Here is a 13,632-nt window from a genome sequence, read left to right as displayed (position 1 = left end):
ACACACACACACACACACACACACACACACGCACACACAGAATGTTGAAAGTTGTTTTCCTGCAGCTGCAGGGAACCAGACTGTCTCTGTTTTGGATCCTTGGTGTAAAACCATTGTGTTCACTCTGCCTGGTTTCGCTGTCATTCAGAACCACTTTATTATTGATCACCTTATAAACTCTGTGTTGTGCTTTATATACAAAATAAACCTGACTGAGTGATTCCATCTAATGGTGCTCTAATTATTTTTTTTCCACAACACCATATAATTACATAACCAAATTAAACAGTAAAATTAAACTGTTTTTGGTGTTGTTTGTATTGAGCACAATTCAGGCATATCAATATGCATAATTTAATTTATCTCGGAGAAGAAAGGTTTCTTCTCCGAGATAAATGAGAAGATCATTTATCTTGCTCAGTTTTCTCAGAGTTTGTGTGTATTTAGAATGTTTAATTGGTTTTCAACACAGACAGAAACCCAACGAATCACATGGCAGATAGTCAGAATAATTTTAGCTTTGAAAATTAGCAAATCTCCAAAGCTAATTTGGAAATTTGCTTTTCCAAATTTCCTTCTAAACATAAAAACTAAGTCAAGTCAAAAATATTGTATTAAATTAAAATTTGTAGTTTCAAATTATCTCTCACTGATAACTACTCATCTTTTATCGTCATTCATTTTAACCAATTGTCTTTCAGTATTTTACATTATATTTGTTGGTGATACAATAGTTGATTATTGTTAAAATACTTTAAGGATATTTTTCTTCACAAAAGCTCCATATTTGTTAAGTGTGTGTTAAATGAGTTGTACTTTAGCTACAAGTCATGTTTTAATGTAAGGATCTAGAAACATGTTTGAAATTGTAAACTTATGGTTTAACCAACTCTTGGCTGACAGGATTCATTTTAGACCTCAAACAGGACATACTGGGTTCATAAAATGAATTCCATGTATGCATTGAAATGCGTTCCCAACCTCTATCAGATTTGTACTAAACTCAAAACACAGCGCTGTTCTTAAACATTTACTCCTTCTGGTGACTGGTGTGTCACTGCTTCTGATAATTGTTGAGAAATCGAAAATTGAAAACTAAACTCATAAGTGCAAGGAATTACAACTGCATGATTTAACAGACATAGCTGACGGCCAAGCAAAGTGTCTGAGCTTATTTTGTAAAAGCTGAGACTTTTTAATAATACTGCCAAGTGCAAGAAATGTTATATTAACTTTTTACTCCTACACTAGGGGCTTATATTTTGTGCTGGGTGACTTAATTGAAGGTTTGTTTTCAAACCAGGTCTATGAAACGACAAGGTTCTGAAAGGTTTGAACCTTACAACTCAGAGTTGCAAGAACATTAAGCTGAAGGTATTACCTATTTTCTAATGTACATTGTGCCATTTTGTATCACAATAAAGTATGTTATCATGAGCTGTTATAAGAATACTGTATATCAAAAACAACTTGAAAGAAATTTGACGTCATGTCGCTGTCTAGAAATTGGCCTCTGTCTCTTTAAGAAGTTCTGACTCCTCATTGAGGATGTCATCACAACGAAGCTGCTCCACTTATGCAGCTTTGAGTTGTTCTTCAGAGCGTTGTGGTTTCTATGGTAAGATCATCAGCCACGCTGTTCTACCGGGGGTTTGCCAATCACTTCTGCACTGGTCCTGGTCCTGGTCCTGGTCTTGGTCCTGGTTCTGGTTTTGGTCCTGGTCTTGGCCTTGGTCTTGGTCCTGGCCCTGGTCTTGGCCTTGGTCTTGGTCCTGGTCTTGGTCTTGGTCCTGGTCTTGGTCTTGGCCCTGGTCTTGGTCCTGGTTTTGGTCCTGGTCCTGGTCCTGGTCTTGGTCTTGGTCTTGGTCTTGGTCCTGGTCTTGGTCCTGGTCTTGGTCTTGGTCCTGGTCTTGGCCCTGGTCTTGGCCTTGGTCTTGGTCCTGGTCTTGGTCTTGGTCTTTGATCCTGGCCCTGGTCTTGGCCTTGGTCTTGGTCTTGGTCCTGGTCTTGGCCTTGGCCTTGGTATTGGTCCTGGTCTTGGTCCTGGTCTTGGTCTTGGTCCTGGTCTTGGTCTTGGTCCTGGTCTTGGCCCTGGTCTACAGAACCTCCTGTTCAGATGAAATACGGTATGTTTCTGTCAGAAAAACTAATAAGAGAGAATGTCCTGACTATCATTAGAGATAAAGTCCAGTGGGACGCCTCCCCAGTACCAATGCAGACAATGTGTGTACTTTGTGTGAAGTTACCATGGTTACAAGGATAGAAATGGTCTTGAATTTTTAAATGTTAATTGAGCGTTAATTGAAACATTGTCAAAATTTAAATCATTCAACTCAGTATAAGGGATGGAAAAATTGTTTGAATATACAAACAATAAATGCATAACATTGGCCACAAACAGGCAATGATATCAAATATGCTGTCAAATTAAAGCAGTTTCAAGGACAGATGAACACCTCAGTCATTAGATTTTAGTTTTGGCTTGTTTGCAAAGACTAATGTATCACTCGGATGAAAGTCAGGAATGTAGGTTTTTCCCATCAAGAACATTGCAGTGTTACTTTCCTGTGAAAGTTCTGTGCCAATTCTCCAATTTGAAAGGGTCACACAGAAACCCAGAGCTTATTTACACATCAATCAATGTCACCCATTTGCTTCAAGGTTCGTTTTGAATGACTGATGGTTAATTTTCATGTTTCTCAGTGACTAACTCTAACAGGCTGTCAGATGTTTCATTGATGAGTCGATTTTTTCTCACCTTTCATTCTGCCCTCTAGATATCATTTTAGCTTGTCTGTTCTTTGTAAGTTTGTGTGATCTTCAAATATCTCTGTTCACTCACATGGTGAACATGAAATGAAGATCTTATCATGGTGGATTGGTATGCGATTAATTACACATAACTCTTAAACTTGCCAACATGTTGTTATAGCAGCACCACAAACTTCAATAAACTTTGATTATAGTGTTGATTGATGGACCAACACATTCATGGAGTGACTGGAAGATTTCAAAAGATTTGTGCTGTGCATGTTTGTATTAAAGCCTCTCTTAGTCTGTATTTTGTATAACCACCTTTTGATGAAATTATGGCTCCCAGTATTTTAGGCTGTCTCTAACCATTTCTGCAGACAGAAATGATCTTTCATTTTTATTTTTAATAAAGCTCAATCTCAGATTAAATTGAAAGCATCTTTCAAGAACTGTTTTTTTATTATTAATCCTCATTTCCATTTGGTCTCAGGTCTGTACATTCATTGGACCATTTTGACACAAGAATATCAATGTAGACTAAGTGACTTACTCTTTGTCCCCTCTGCTTCTCCTGGACCCCCCCAGCCCTAAAGTTTAACAGGAGAATGAGGAGGAGGAGGAACTGGAAATCTCAGGAACAACTTGGAAGGTTTCTCTAGAGTCTCAATGAAAGCTACAGGAGCGGTTCTCTAGACTGTTACTGATGGCTAAGAAAGGTCGTACGAAGGGCGAGAAGCCCGAAGCCCTGATTTCTGCCTTACAAGCAGCCAATGAAGATCTCAGGTCCAAACTAACTGACATCCAGATAGAGCTGCACCAAGAGAAATGCAAGGTACAGTCAAAAATACACCAGGCTCTACACCTTAATGTGACCTATTTTACTTTGCAAATTCTAAAGGAAAGGAAAATGTAAAAATTGTCCAATAAATTCCTCTTTTCCTGCTTCAGGTAAGCAAGCTGGAACGAGACAAGGTGCAAGAGGTAAAGCGGGTGCGAGAGCAGGAGCAGCACCGCCACACTGCCATGTTGACGGAGCAGCGGGCCAAATGGCACGAGGAGAAGCAGAAAGAGCTTCAGGCTCTCAGGGAAAACCTGACGCGGCAGCATGAGCAGGAGCTGGCACGGCATGCCAAGATCAAGGACCAAGAGAACCAACGGCTCAAAACCGCCCTGAACGCCATTCGGGATGGCAGTGGAGAAAAAGTAAGTTTATTATACCAACTTTCTTCAAGTTTTCCTTCTTAATGCTGCCCATGTTTGTGGATCTTATGTGAAAGAAAGAATAATAAATAAAGGCTCCATACTGTGATTTATCGAGGGAGAAAGAGAAGTGCTCTCACTCTCCCTAGGACATGAAGAGCACTGCAAGGCTTTTCATGGCCTGCAGACCGCAGTTCCCTAAGTGACCACTTGTGACAAAAATTGTACTAAATCAAAAATAAAAATTTGCAGCCAGAACATTTAATATGACTGCGTCTCCAGGAAAGCGTGCTTTACATTAGCCATTCAGTGCAAGTCTTTCTTTTCTCCACATAATCAGCCATTGTTTTACTTGTTAAGACTTGTATCAGCTACATATTTTAACTAGGACAGTGAATGTCACAGGACTCAGACACAGAAACGTTAACGCTGCAGTTAAATGTGTGAACATGTGGAAGTAATGTTTCGTTTTCTGTTTAACAAATTGAGAAAGCATATCTAGTAAAGTTGGTGAATTAGTAAAAATCACAGTAAAACAAAATCTTTTCCAATGTTAGCAACTTTATGCTCACAAACAACCCCTATGGTTGCTATAGTGATCTCACTGCAGACTCACTGCTCAAGGTGTCTGCTGTACATGGCATGAAGTGTTGTTGTAATCCCATACTCCGGCTTGTCCCTTTGATGTAAAACTATTTTCAGACAAGATTGTTTTATTGGAAATGAAGAAAAATCCGTCTTCCTCACTTGTCTGATTTTGCAAATCTCACCTTTTGCTGCCAGAACTGAAAAGTTTTAGGATAATTCAAAAAACTCACTTGGGCATTTTGTGTGCTGGGATCATGTGACCAAACATCAAGTTTACATATTTAAGTTACAAAGATCTTCATTTTGAGAAGAAAATCTGTTTTGGGTTTACAGTAATAGAAAGTTAGACGGTTATTTAATCCATTTATTGTAGTGCCTTTGTTTTTTGATGGGCATAAGTGCAAAAGCTCAAATTGTGCTTTAAAGGGGGATTTTAAAATTTAGCTGCTGAGCAAGTAACAAGTAAAGTAAAAAGAAATAAAAAATGGCGGTCATTACAGAACAAAAATCCAATCCTTTTTTTAATAAAACATGTTTTATTCCTCTTCAGGTGCGCACAGCGCTGACCCTGGAAGCCAGAGAGGAGGCACGGCGTTTCTTCGACCAGGAGAGAGTGAAGCTCCTGCAGGAGATAGTCGAGCTGAAGAACGCCAAGAAGCAGACCGACGAGGCTCTGAGCAACATGATCCAGGCAGACAAGATGAAGGCTGGAGACCTGCGAGTCGAGCACCAGCAGCATCAGGAACAAATCTCTAAAATCAAGTGGGACTGTGAGAGGGACATCCGCAGGCTGGTATGCACTGACAGTGATTTAATAAATAGGGAGCCAAACAAAGCCAGAAATGAGAAAAGTGACTCAGTTTCCATCCGTTCATGTGAGCCAGTCCAGTTATGTTGGCTCTGAGCCTGCAGTTTCCCAGAATGATCTTCTCCAGGTTTATGGGATTCCTACTTATGTTTGGACAAACTGTTGAAACATTTTGTATCACGATGTGTTGCATTGATTTACTTTGTATTTTACTGTTTCAAAACAGCTGAACAATGATGTTTTCAATAACAACATTATTCATATGTCAGATAAGACTCCTTTCACTCAATAATTTCCTTTTCTGTCACAAAAGGTGGATGAAATCAAATCTAAAGACCGCACCATTTTCTCCCTGGAGAAGGAGCTGGAGTCCACTGCTGGCTGCCTGCAGAAGCTGCAGCTGCAGAAAGACGCCCTGGATGAACAACTATTCCTCGTCAAAGAGGCAGAGTGCGGCCTGGGAAGTCCAAAAAGGGAAATCCCAGGAAGAGCTGGCGATGGCGCAGAGCACTGTGGAAGCCCTGTAAGCAGAAAAGTTCATTTTTAGAATTTTAATAAAAAGTGGACTTACTGTAAGCATAATCAAAAACAAACTGATCTCAATTGGGTTTATGGAAACAAAAGATTGAATTATGTAATACCACAAAGATAACGCAAGAATACCGTAGTCTTCTGGACAAAGGGAGGAAGTAATTTTTAAGATTAAATCTCCTAGTTTATGTCAGTTAGAAAATTTTCTAATGAAAAGATTGACTGAAACAAAACACTATACAGAGTGCAGATTTTTAAAAGATTATAGGGAATGCACAGAATTTTAGCATTCAAGGCTGTGGAGCAAAATATGACGAAGAAGCCATGAAGCTCCCTCAGACTCCAGGCTGAACATCTGTTTATATTAAACCCAAAGGAATTTATATCCCTGGCATATTTAGGTTTAGTATAATCTTTTAATTTAGCCTCTGTGGTCTTCTGACAGGAAGTAATATTAACATTTGGAAACCTGACTCTGACGGAGACGCTGAGAAGGAGCCAAAAGTTTAGAGTGAGGACAATAAGACCTTTCAACACGTGGACTTCATCACCAAAATAAATTCACAAATACCAGTGAAAACATGCAAAACGCTGCTCTGTAAATGTGATTTGATTGCTGTAATACTAGAAATAAGATTTCCAATTTATTATTAAGTATTCAACAGTTTATGGTGTAAATAAAAACAGATTCTATGCACTAATATTGCTTTCACTTTTGTTCCTTACCTTTAATGAGAAGACTGCCCTCTTGTCAGCTTTAATCTTTTGATGATAATGTTAAAACTAAGCCTGGCAGGCATATGTCTAATTTTAAGCCTAACTGTTTAAAATTAGACATACAGTTAGGCTTAAAAACCTCTACATTTTGACTGATGTGTACAATTGGCACAATGTCAGAATTTTCAACCTTGATTATGACTGTTAGAAAAATGTTTTTCATTCTTCTGTACTCTTGTGCTGTGACCATGAAAGATAAGTGCTGAACATCAGTGATCAGGTCTGCAGCTGACGCACGGATAAAGTTTCAGCATTAAACAAACACATGGAAGATTTTAATAATGTTTCCTCAATTTTAAGGATCTGTGGTGTTTTCTGATTGTATCTTCTTCTTTAGCTGCTTACACCCCTTAGTGAAAACAGACAGTAAAAACTGTTTGTAGGTTATTTTTCAGTTAAATCCATCATTAAACAAGGCCAGCATTTAGCTTTTAAATATGGGGGAGTTTATAGGGATTATTTTATGTTTTAAATTCCAGCCTGAAACTTCTGTGTTTAATCAGGCTCATCTGTGCAAAATAACACAGAGTGTAGATGTGAAGTGGAAGAAAATGGCTTATGACTTTTCCTCTTCTTCTTCTACATATAAATATATGAAAAATGTTTCGAGTATGTGTGTATTCACCACACCTGAGTTATTACTGCAATATCAGCTGTAAAACTTTTTGGATATCGCTACCAGTTCCTCACATCTTGAAGAAGAAAATTCAGCTAATTTTTATTTTTGGGGTATAAGGATGGAGGTGCTGAATATAAATCTACTTTTCACACATTCATTTTAAAAGTAATTTTTCTCATATGTCTCTTTCTACCTTAATTCACCATTTCACACAATGTTGAAATGATCTGTTACATAAAGCCCTGATAAAATACATTAAAGTTTGAGGTTGCAGAGCAGCAAATGTGAAGTTTTGAAAATTTCTGCAAATCCGTTTCTTCAACATATCAATTTGAAGTTCAGTAGAATCTGATCAGGTGGTTTTGCTCCAATAGAATTAAATTCAAATTATGAAAAAATTGATCCTTCACATATTAAATCTGTGCTTTTTTTTGCTTCAGGACCTGCGAAGAAATCAGCGGCGAATTGCTGAACTTAATTCAACCATACGCAAGTTGGAGGATCGCAACTCGCTGCTGGGGGACGAGAGAAATGAACTAGTATGAAGAAACAGTCAATTTTGTTTTAAAACATAAAGTATAGAGTTTTCTTCTCACTAACGCATTACTCTAAACTTTTCATAAATTTGGTAAGGGGTGATAACCAAAGTCATTCATATTTATTATATGCCATAAAACTATACATGTATATTTTTATTATACATGTTATGGCAGTTTAAACTTATGATGGCTCAGTTCACAGCATTTGAGGCAGAAATGTGAATTTCTTTTAAGGTAGCACCTCACACAGCTTTCTTGTGTAATATTTTAGAAAAATCAAAATAAGTCAGTCAAGATTTAGACCTGGTTTAGACCTGGTTCGTCATCAGGTACAATGTCCAGATGTTTAAGGTTCCACATTCATCTGTTATATCATCAAGGCGGGATCACTTCAGAAAAATAATGGGATCATTAATAAAGGAAAATATGTGAAAATACAGAGGAAACTTCTTCAATCAACCAGGAAGTCAAAGCTGAAGTACCAATATGTCTTTAATAACAATTCTAATATACTGGCAATTAGCAAATTGAACAGATTTTAGTCATTTTAAATGATATTGATCAGGGAAAGCTTAGACTAACCTGTTTGCTGTGCCACATGTCTGACCACCATTTTCTTTTCCAACAGCTAAAGCGAGTTAGAGAGTCTGAAAAGCAGTGCAAACCCCTACTGGACAAGAACAAGCTGCTGAATAAGAGGAACGACGACTTGACTCAGAACATTCAGAAGCTGGAGGAGAAGCTGAAGAGCCTGACAAAGGAGAACCTTGAAATGGTCAGCAGGGTCACGTCTCCGTCAGTGTTTCTAACGGCTGATCAACAGTCACACATGGTGACCTTTGTTGTTGCTGTGTGTGCAGAAGGACAGGATAGGCTCCCATCCTCCTCTGAAGAAGCTGAAGTCCCTTAATGACCTGGACCAAGCTCATGATGACCAGGAAATAGCCTTCCTCAAACTTCAAGTGCTGGAGCAACAAAGCATGATTGATGAACTAACGAGAGTATGTTTACTCCGTCTGTCTGCCAAAGTGTCTTTTTTACACAAACCAAAATGTACGCTGAGAACAAAACTAGAGATGAGTAATAAAATATCATTTTCATTTCAGGATTTCTTCAAAAAAGTCAGTTAAAAATCCCTTTTTATTTTTTTATTGCCATAGAATTGGTCTGATGAGCAAACTGCCAAATTTTCTGAAATTCTCTGAAGTTTTTCCAGCTTAAATGTTTCCCTGGAAGTGTCCAGAATACAAACAAACTTCTTAAAGTATAGCACATGTTCATGAGTGATAAAGCATTGTTTTTATATTGATTGCATCTCTCAATCAATCATTCAGTGTTCAGCATTGATGTAACTTTATTTGTTCTGTCATCCGTGTCCTGCTTCCAGGATCGTGAAAAACTGCTGCGAAAGAAGAGGCATAAAAGAAGCTCAAGACCAGTGAAGGTTGCAAATTATTCTTATTTTTTTTTATCAAAAAGGATAATAATATAATATATCAGTATTTTTAGCAGTGCATTTGTCTTTTCATGCTAAATGTTTCAATCAGCTATTGGGAAATCCTCTGAAACATTGACAGCAAAGCATACTGTTGGAAAACCACAGCTGTGTTTCTGTGCAGAGACACATCGTAGTAGACACCTTCTTTGGCTATGATGAAGAGTCAATGGACTCTGAGTCTTCCTCAGTGGCGTCGTTTCGGATGGACAGAACCCCAGCTACTCCTGATGAAGACATGGCCGATGTAAGACCTTTTGTTCACAAATGAATGTAATTATTGTAAACATTAGCAAAACCTTGAGATGTTAATCCTTAAAATTATAATTCTTTTCCATGTGTGTCAAACCAGGGGCTCGCAAACGAAGAATCTGAGTTACGGTTTCGCCAGCTGACCAGGGAATACCAGGCCCTTCAACGAGCCTACGCCCTGCTGCAGGAGCAGAAGGGAGGCATTCTGGATGCAGAGATGGAGGCCAAGGTACCACACACTGCACCTGATGGCCATGGTCACTTCACTGGGAGACTCACTATTGACCAGATTTATAATGTAATTTGTCTAATTCTGTGTTTAGTCGTTGTGAAAAGGCAAATCAGCCTCTCTTCAATTCCTAAAGGAAGATATTTTTCATTACTTTTAGTTTGCAATAGTTATATTTATTTTCATGTTCAAAATTACGAAATATATCATAAAGTGCAAAAGAAAACAAGAATCCTTTAGAGCAAGAATGTTTTGAGAGATGGATATTGATTTAATACAATCTGACAAAATGAGCAAATTTGGTTTTATGAAAGGAGGAAACAAGAAGTAAAAACACCTGTAGCAGTTTGTGGTCCTATTTTTTCTCATCTTCCCTCAACTTCAGCTTGTTTGTTCCCTTAAATCCAAGCTTCCAGCTGTTTCATTCATGGGTCAGAAAGTGTTTCCAGTAGAGAGATTGTTTTTGGTAGGTGAGGTGAAAAGCAGCCTGAGGCAGGATTCAAAGGGTACTTTTGTTTTTCTTAAATCAGAAAATAACATTTGAAGTCTGATTCTGGTTTATTTATATTTCACACTTTTGAGATGTTAAGGTTATATTAATCTAATATTATATCTTGCTTTTTCTTTTATTGTGACCTTACATTCATTCTCCTAAAGGTGGAATGCAGAAGTCTTGTGAAAACATTTTAAGTTGACAAAAAGATTACTTCTAGTGCCATAGTTCAGTTTGTATTAACTTCTTTATGTGCTCACTTGTGCTCAGGAGTATCATACACCAGTTTCATTCAGAGGCATAGCTCATAGTTTAGTCCATCCATAGTGTTATTTCACAACAGATGTCACCGCAAAACACTCCATGCATTGAACATTTTAAATCAATGTCTGCTAAATTTGCCTTTTTACTGCATGAAAAGGTGGATTTATCAGAGTCAGGTGCATCACAAAAGGCAGCAGTTAGAAATTCAAACCTTTGGTTCTTTTGAACCCAAACCAAAGTTTTTTTTCTTATAAACTTGATTTCCTCTTCAGCTTTTTGAAACTTTAAAGCCAGAAGAAAACCAAGACTGGAGTCCAAATGTGAAAGGCTCAGTGAAAAATACATGAAAATCAAAGTCTGTAGATACAGAAGGTCTTAGGACCAGTGAAGTAAAGCTAAAGTTAGAGGATTTATAGATATGCTCAACTGGCAAATTCTTATCATGACTTCTGCAGTCATGTTCTTTGATGAGGTGGCGGCTTTTAGATTATAATTAGGATTGGGTATTATTATGGAAATAAGGTATTCTAGCCTTGAACTTGTGAAAGTCTTTTTATTCTTAGATTGCAGTGGGTGTTTAAAATGAGGAAAATATTTTGTAATTTTGTTGTGGATTTGCAATATGGGAGAACAAACCTTGGATAAAAATCAACATTGTTTCAGTATATTATTCATGTGCTGTATATATGTCTTCTTTTCTTTTCCTGACTTCTGCACATACTTAATAGCAAAATTTTCATAGGTGTTTAAACACTTAAGTGCACAAAAGAAATGTGGTGCACAGAGGCATGACCCCAGGTTCTAACAGATCTGAACATGAGGAAAGATGACACACAAAACCATTTTCTTGGAAAACTTAATTAACTTAACTTACTACATAAAAGAGTTTGGCTTTCCTAATGTTTCAGGCTCACAAGCAACTGCAGTCGGACGTACTGCGGTACAAAGCCAAGATAGAAGACCTGGAGAAGGAATTAACCTTGAAGGGACAGGTGAGAACAACATAATTAATGTAACTGGCATACATGCATTTGCCTTGCAGCAGAGTCTGTATTTTAATGCTCATGAGTTCATGAAAAAATGCGTCATATCGCGCTTTAAGCTATGTGTCTGAAGCCAAGTCATAGTGAGTTGGACCATAAAGTAATTTCTCCTGGCAGCTATCTGTTTACTTGTAGGTTTTTATGTTTTTTTTAATGTGTGTAAAGACAAAAGCGGCCTTCATATCAAAAAGGAAACTTGTGTTTTATTAGTTCAGACTTTCATCTTAGTGAAATACACCTAATCATCAACTGAACAGACTAACATAAAGCGGTGCATACTTTTTATGCATAAAACAACAATAACATAAAAAAGAATATGATTCTCCAATGTTTTATAGAAATAAAAATCTGAAAAGTTTGGCATGTGTATTTATTAATCCCTTTTAACGGCACATCTAGGGACTAAAATTATTGCCTGATGTTTTTTTGTGCATTCACTCATGCTAAGTCTGGGAGGAATAATAGTCTCTTACAATTGTTCCCATAGATATTTAATTTCATTTAGATCTTACTCTCAGAATATGCTTTGTCATAAATTGGAAGCTTTGTCTGTTTCCAGGATTGCATGAACATGTTTGTGTCCAGCTGGAAGATGAACCTCCATCCAGTCAGGTCACATGTCAGGTCATCTCTTCCACACTTTCATCCAGGATCACCCCGTTTTTAGCTCTACCTACTTTGCAACCGTCTCTGACCAGTTTTCCTCTCTCTAATATTGGATAACCAGTCCAGAGTGCCATACTTTCACCATGTATGTTTAGGATGATGTACAGAGAAATAGATATATTTTGGTTTTATTGGACCAAAGCATGTTTATTCTGAATGTTTTGTTTTTAAGGTTTTATTGAGAGAATGGGAAAGACGTGCAGCAAAGGTCACCAGCACAGGAATTGAACTTGTGACATCAGGCCTTAGTCCTCGACGTGGCCTTAGTCGAGGCCTTAAGTAGGGGTTGGCTTAACACCCACCACAGATCCCCTTCATTCTCAATGTTACAGAGACTACGAAACAAACCGGCTTTCTTCTGGCTACATTTGTGACGATTAAAACTGTTAACAGATTCACTTGCCATCTTCAGATCTCTGTAATGTTTAGAGATTTACCAGGGGCCTCTTGGCTGCTTCTCCATCTCATCTGGTGCTTCATTTTTCCACGTTTTGTTATGTTGCAGCTTTAGACCAAATTGCATTTGTTGTTTTGCAAACTCATGGATGGTGGATGGTGACATCTGTGCAGCCATTTTCAGATCTATCCTGAGATCTTCAATCAGATTCCAGTCTGGAGTCCGGCTGGGCGCCCCAGTCTGAGGCCAAGAGAGCGCTGGAGCAGTTTTTCTCCCAGGATGTTTCTGCTGCTTTCATCTTTCCATCTGTCCTCTCCAGTTCCTTCTGCAGCAAGACATCCGACTAAAACCTTTCAATCCAATTGCTCAGTTTAGACTTTACAAAGAGTCCTAATGGCTCCAATTTCTTCCATTTATAAATGATGAAGCCCACTGAGCCTCACTGACACCTTCAACTGCTTTGATTTCATGCTTGGTGTTTGACCTCTGACCTGCACCGTCAACTGCAGGACTTTAAGTAGACAGATGTGTGTCTTTACAAATCAAGAGACACAATTAATTAATTAATCAATTAATTAATTAATTGTTAATACAATTAATACATTTGCAAAATACTTAAAAAAACCTACATTGTCATAATGGGGTATTTGTGTGTGGAATTTTGAGGAAATGGTTAACTTGGCTGTAACAACATGTGGAAAAAGTGAAACAGTGTAAACATTTCATGGATGCAGTAATATTAATGATCTCCTTTCACATCTTGTCAGGTAATTTGGACGGGCATGACGAGGCAGGCAAACAGTTTCTTTTTTGGTGATGGAATCAACATGCCTATATGGGATATAAATCATGAGATTTGTAACCCAACTCTTCCTTAAACTTCTCCGCTGCTTTATCCATCAACCAAACATCTCCTGGCATGTCTAGGAGATATTAAAGCTTGGTTGGCCTTGAACTTTTTAAACTTTAATGAAAAC

At 37.9% G+C, this 13,632-nt stretch overlaps 1 protein-coding gene across 2 annotated transcripts in view; it reads left to right on the top strand.

The window, feature by feature from the left end:
* jakmip2 (janus kinase and microtubule interacting protein 2) overlaps positions 1-13,632 on the top strand; it is a 45,217-nt gene that overhangs the window by 12,404 nt on the left and 19,181 nt on the right. For both annotated transcript variants that reach the window (XM_015052710.1, XM_015052711.1), the window contains exons 2-12: positions 3,340-3,586; positions 3,703-3,957; positions 5,093-5,335; positions 5,664-5,873; positions 7,718-7,816; positions 8,445-8,591; positions 8,677-8,817; positions 9,204-9,260; positions 9,436-9,558; positions 9,664-9,792; positions 11,458-11,541. In XM_015052710.1, coding sequence (XP_014908196.1) covers positions 3,458-3,586; positions 3,703-3,957; positions 5,093-5,335; positions 5,664-5,873; positions 7,718-7,816; positions 8,445-8,591; positions 8,677-8,817; positions 9,204-9,260; positions 9,436-9,558; positions 9,664-9,792; positions 11,458-11,541 — 1,617 coding nt within the window. In that variant the 5' untranslated portion in view covers positions 3,340-3,457. The remainder of the gene's footprint in view (positions 1-3,339; positions 3,587-3,702; positions 3,958-5,092; positions 5,336-5,663; positions 5,874-7,717; positions 7,817-8,444; positions 8,592-8,676; positions 8,818-9,203; positions 9,261-9,435; positions 9,559-9,663; positions 9,793-11,457; positions 11,542-13,632) is intronic.

The sequence above is a fragment of the Poecilia latipinna genome, unplaced genomic scaffold (genome assembly GCF_001443285.1).
Source record: "Poecilia latipinna isolate Pla-1442-1.1 unplaced genomic scaffold, P_latipinna-1.0 Scaffold1127, whole genome shotgun sequence".
Taxonomy (NCBI): Eukaryota; Metazoa; Chordata; class Actinopteri; order Cyprinodontiformes; family Poeciliidae; genus Poecilia; species Poecilia latipinna.
This window is presented reverse-complemented; position numbering and strand designations above follow the sequence as displayed.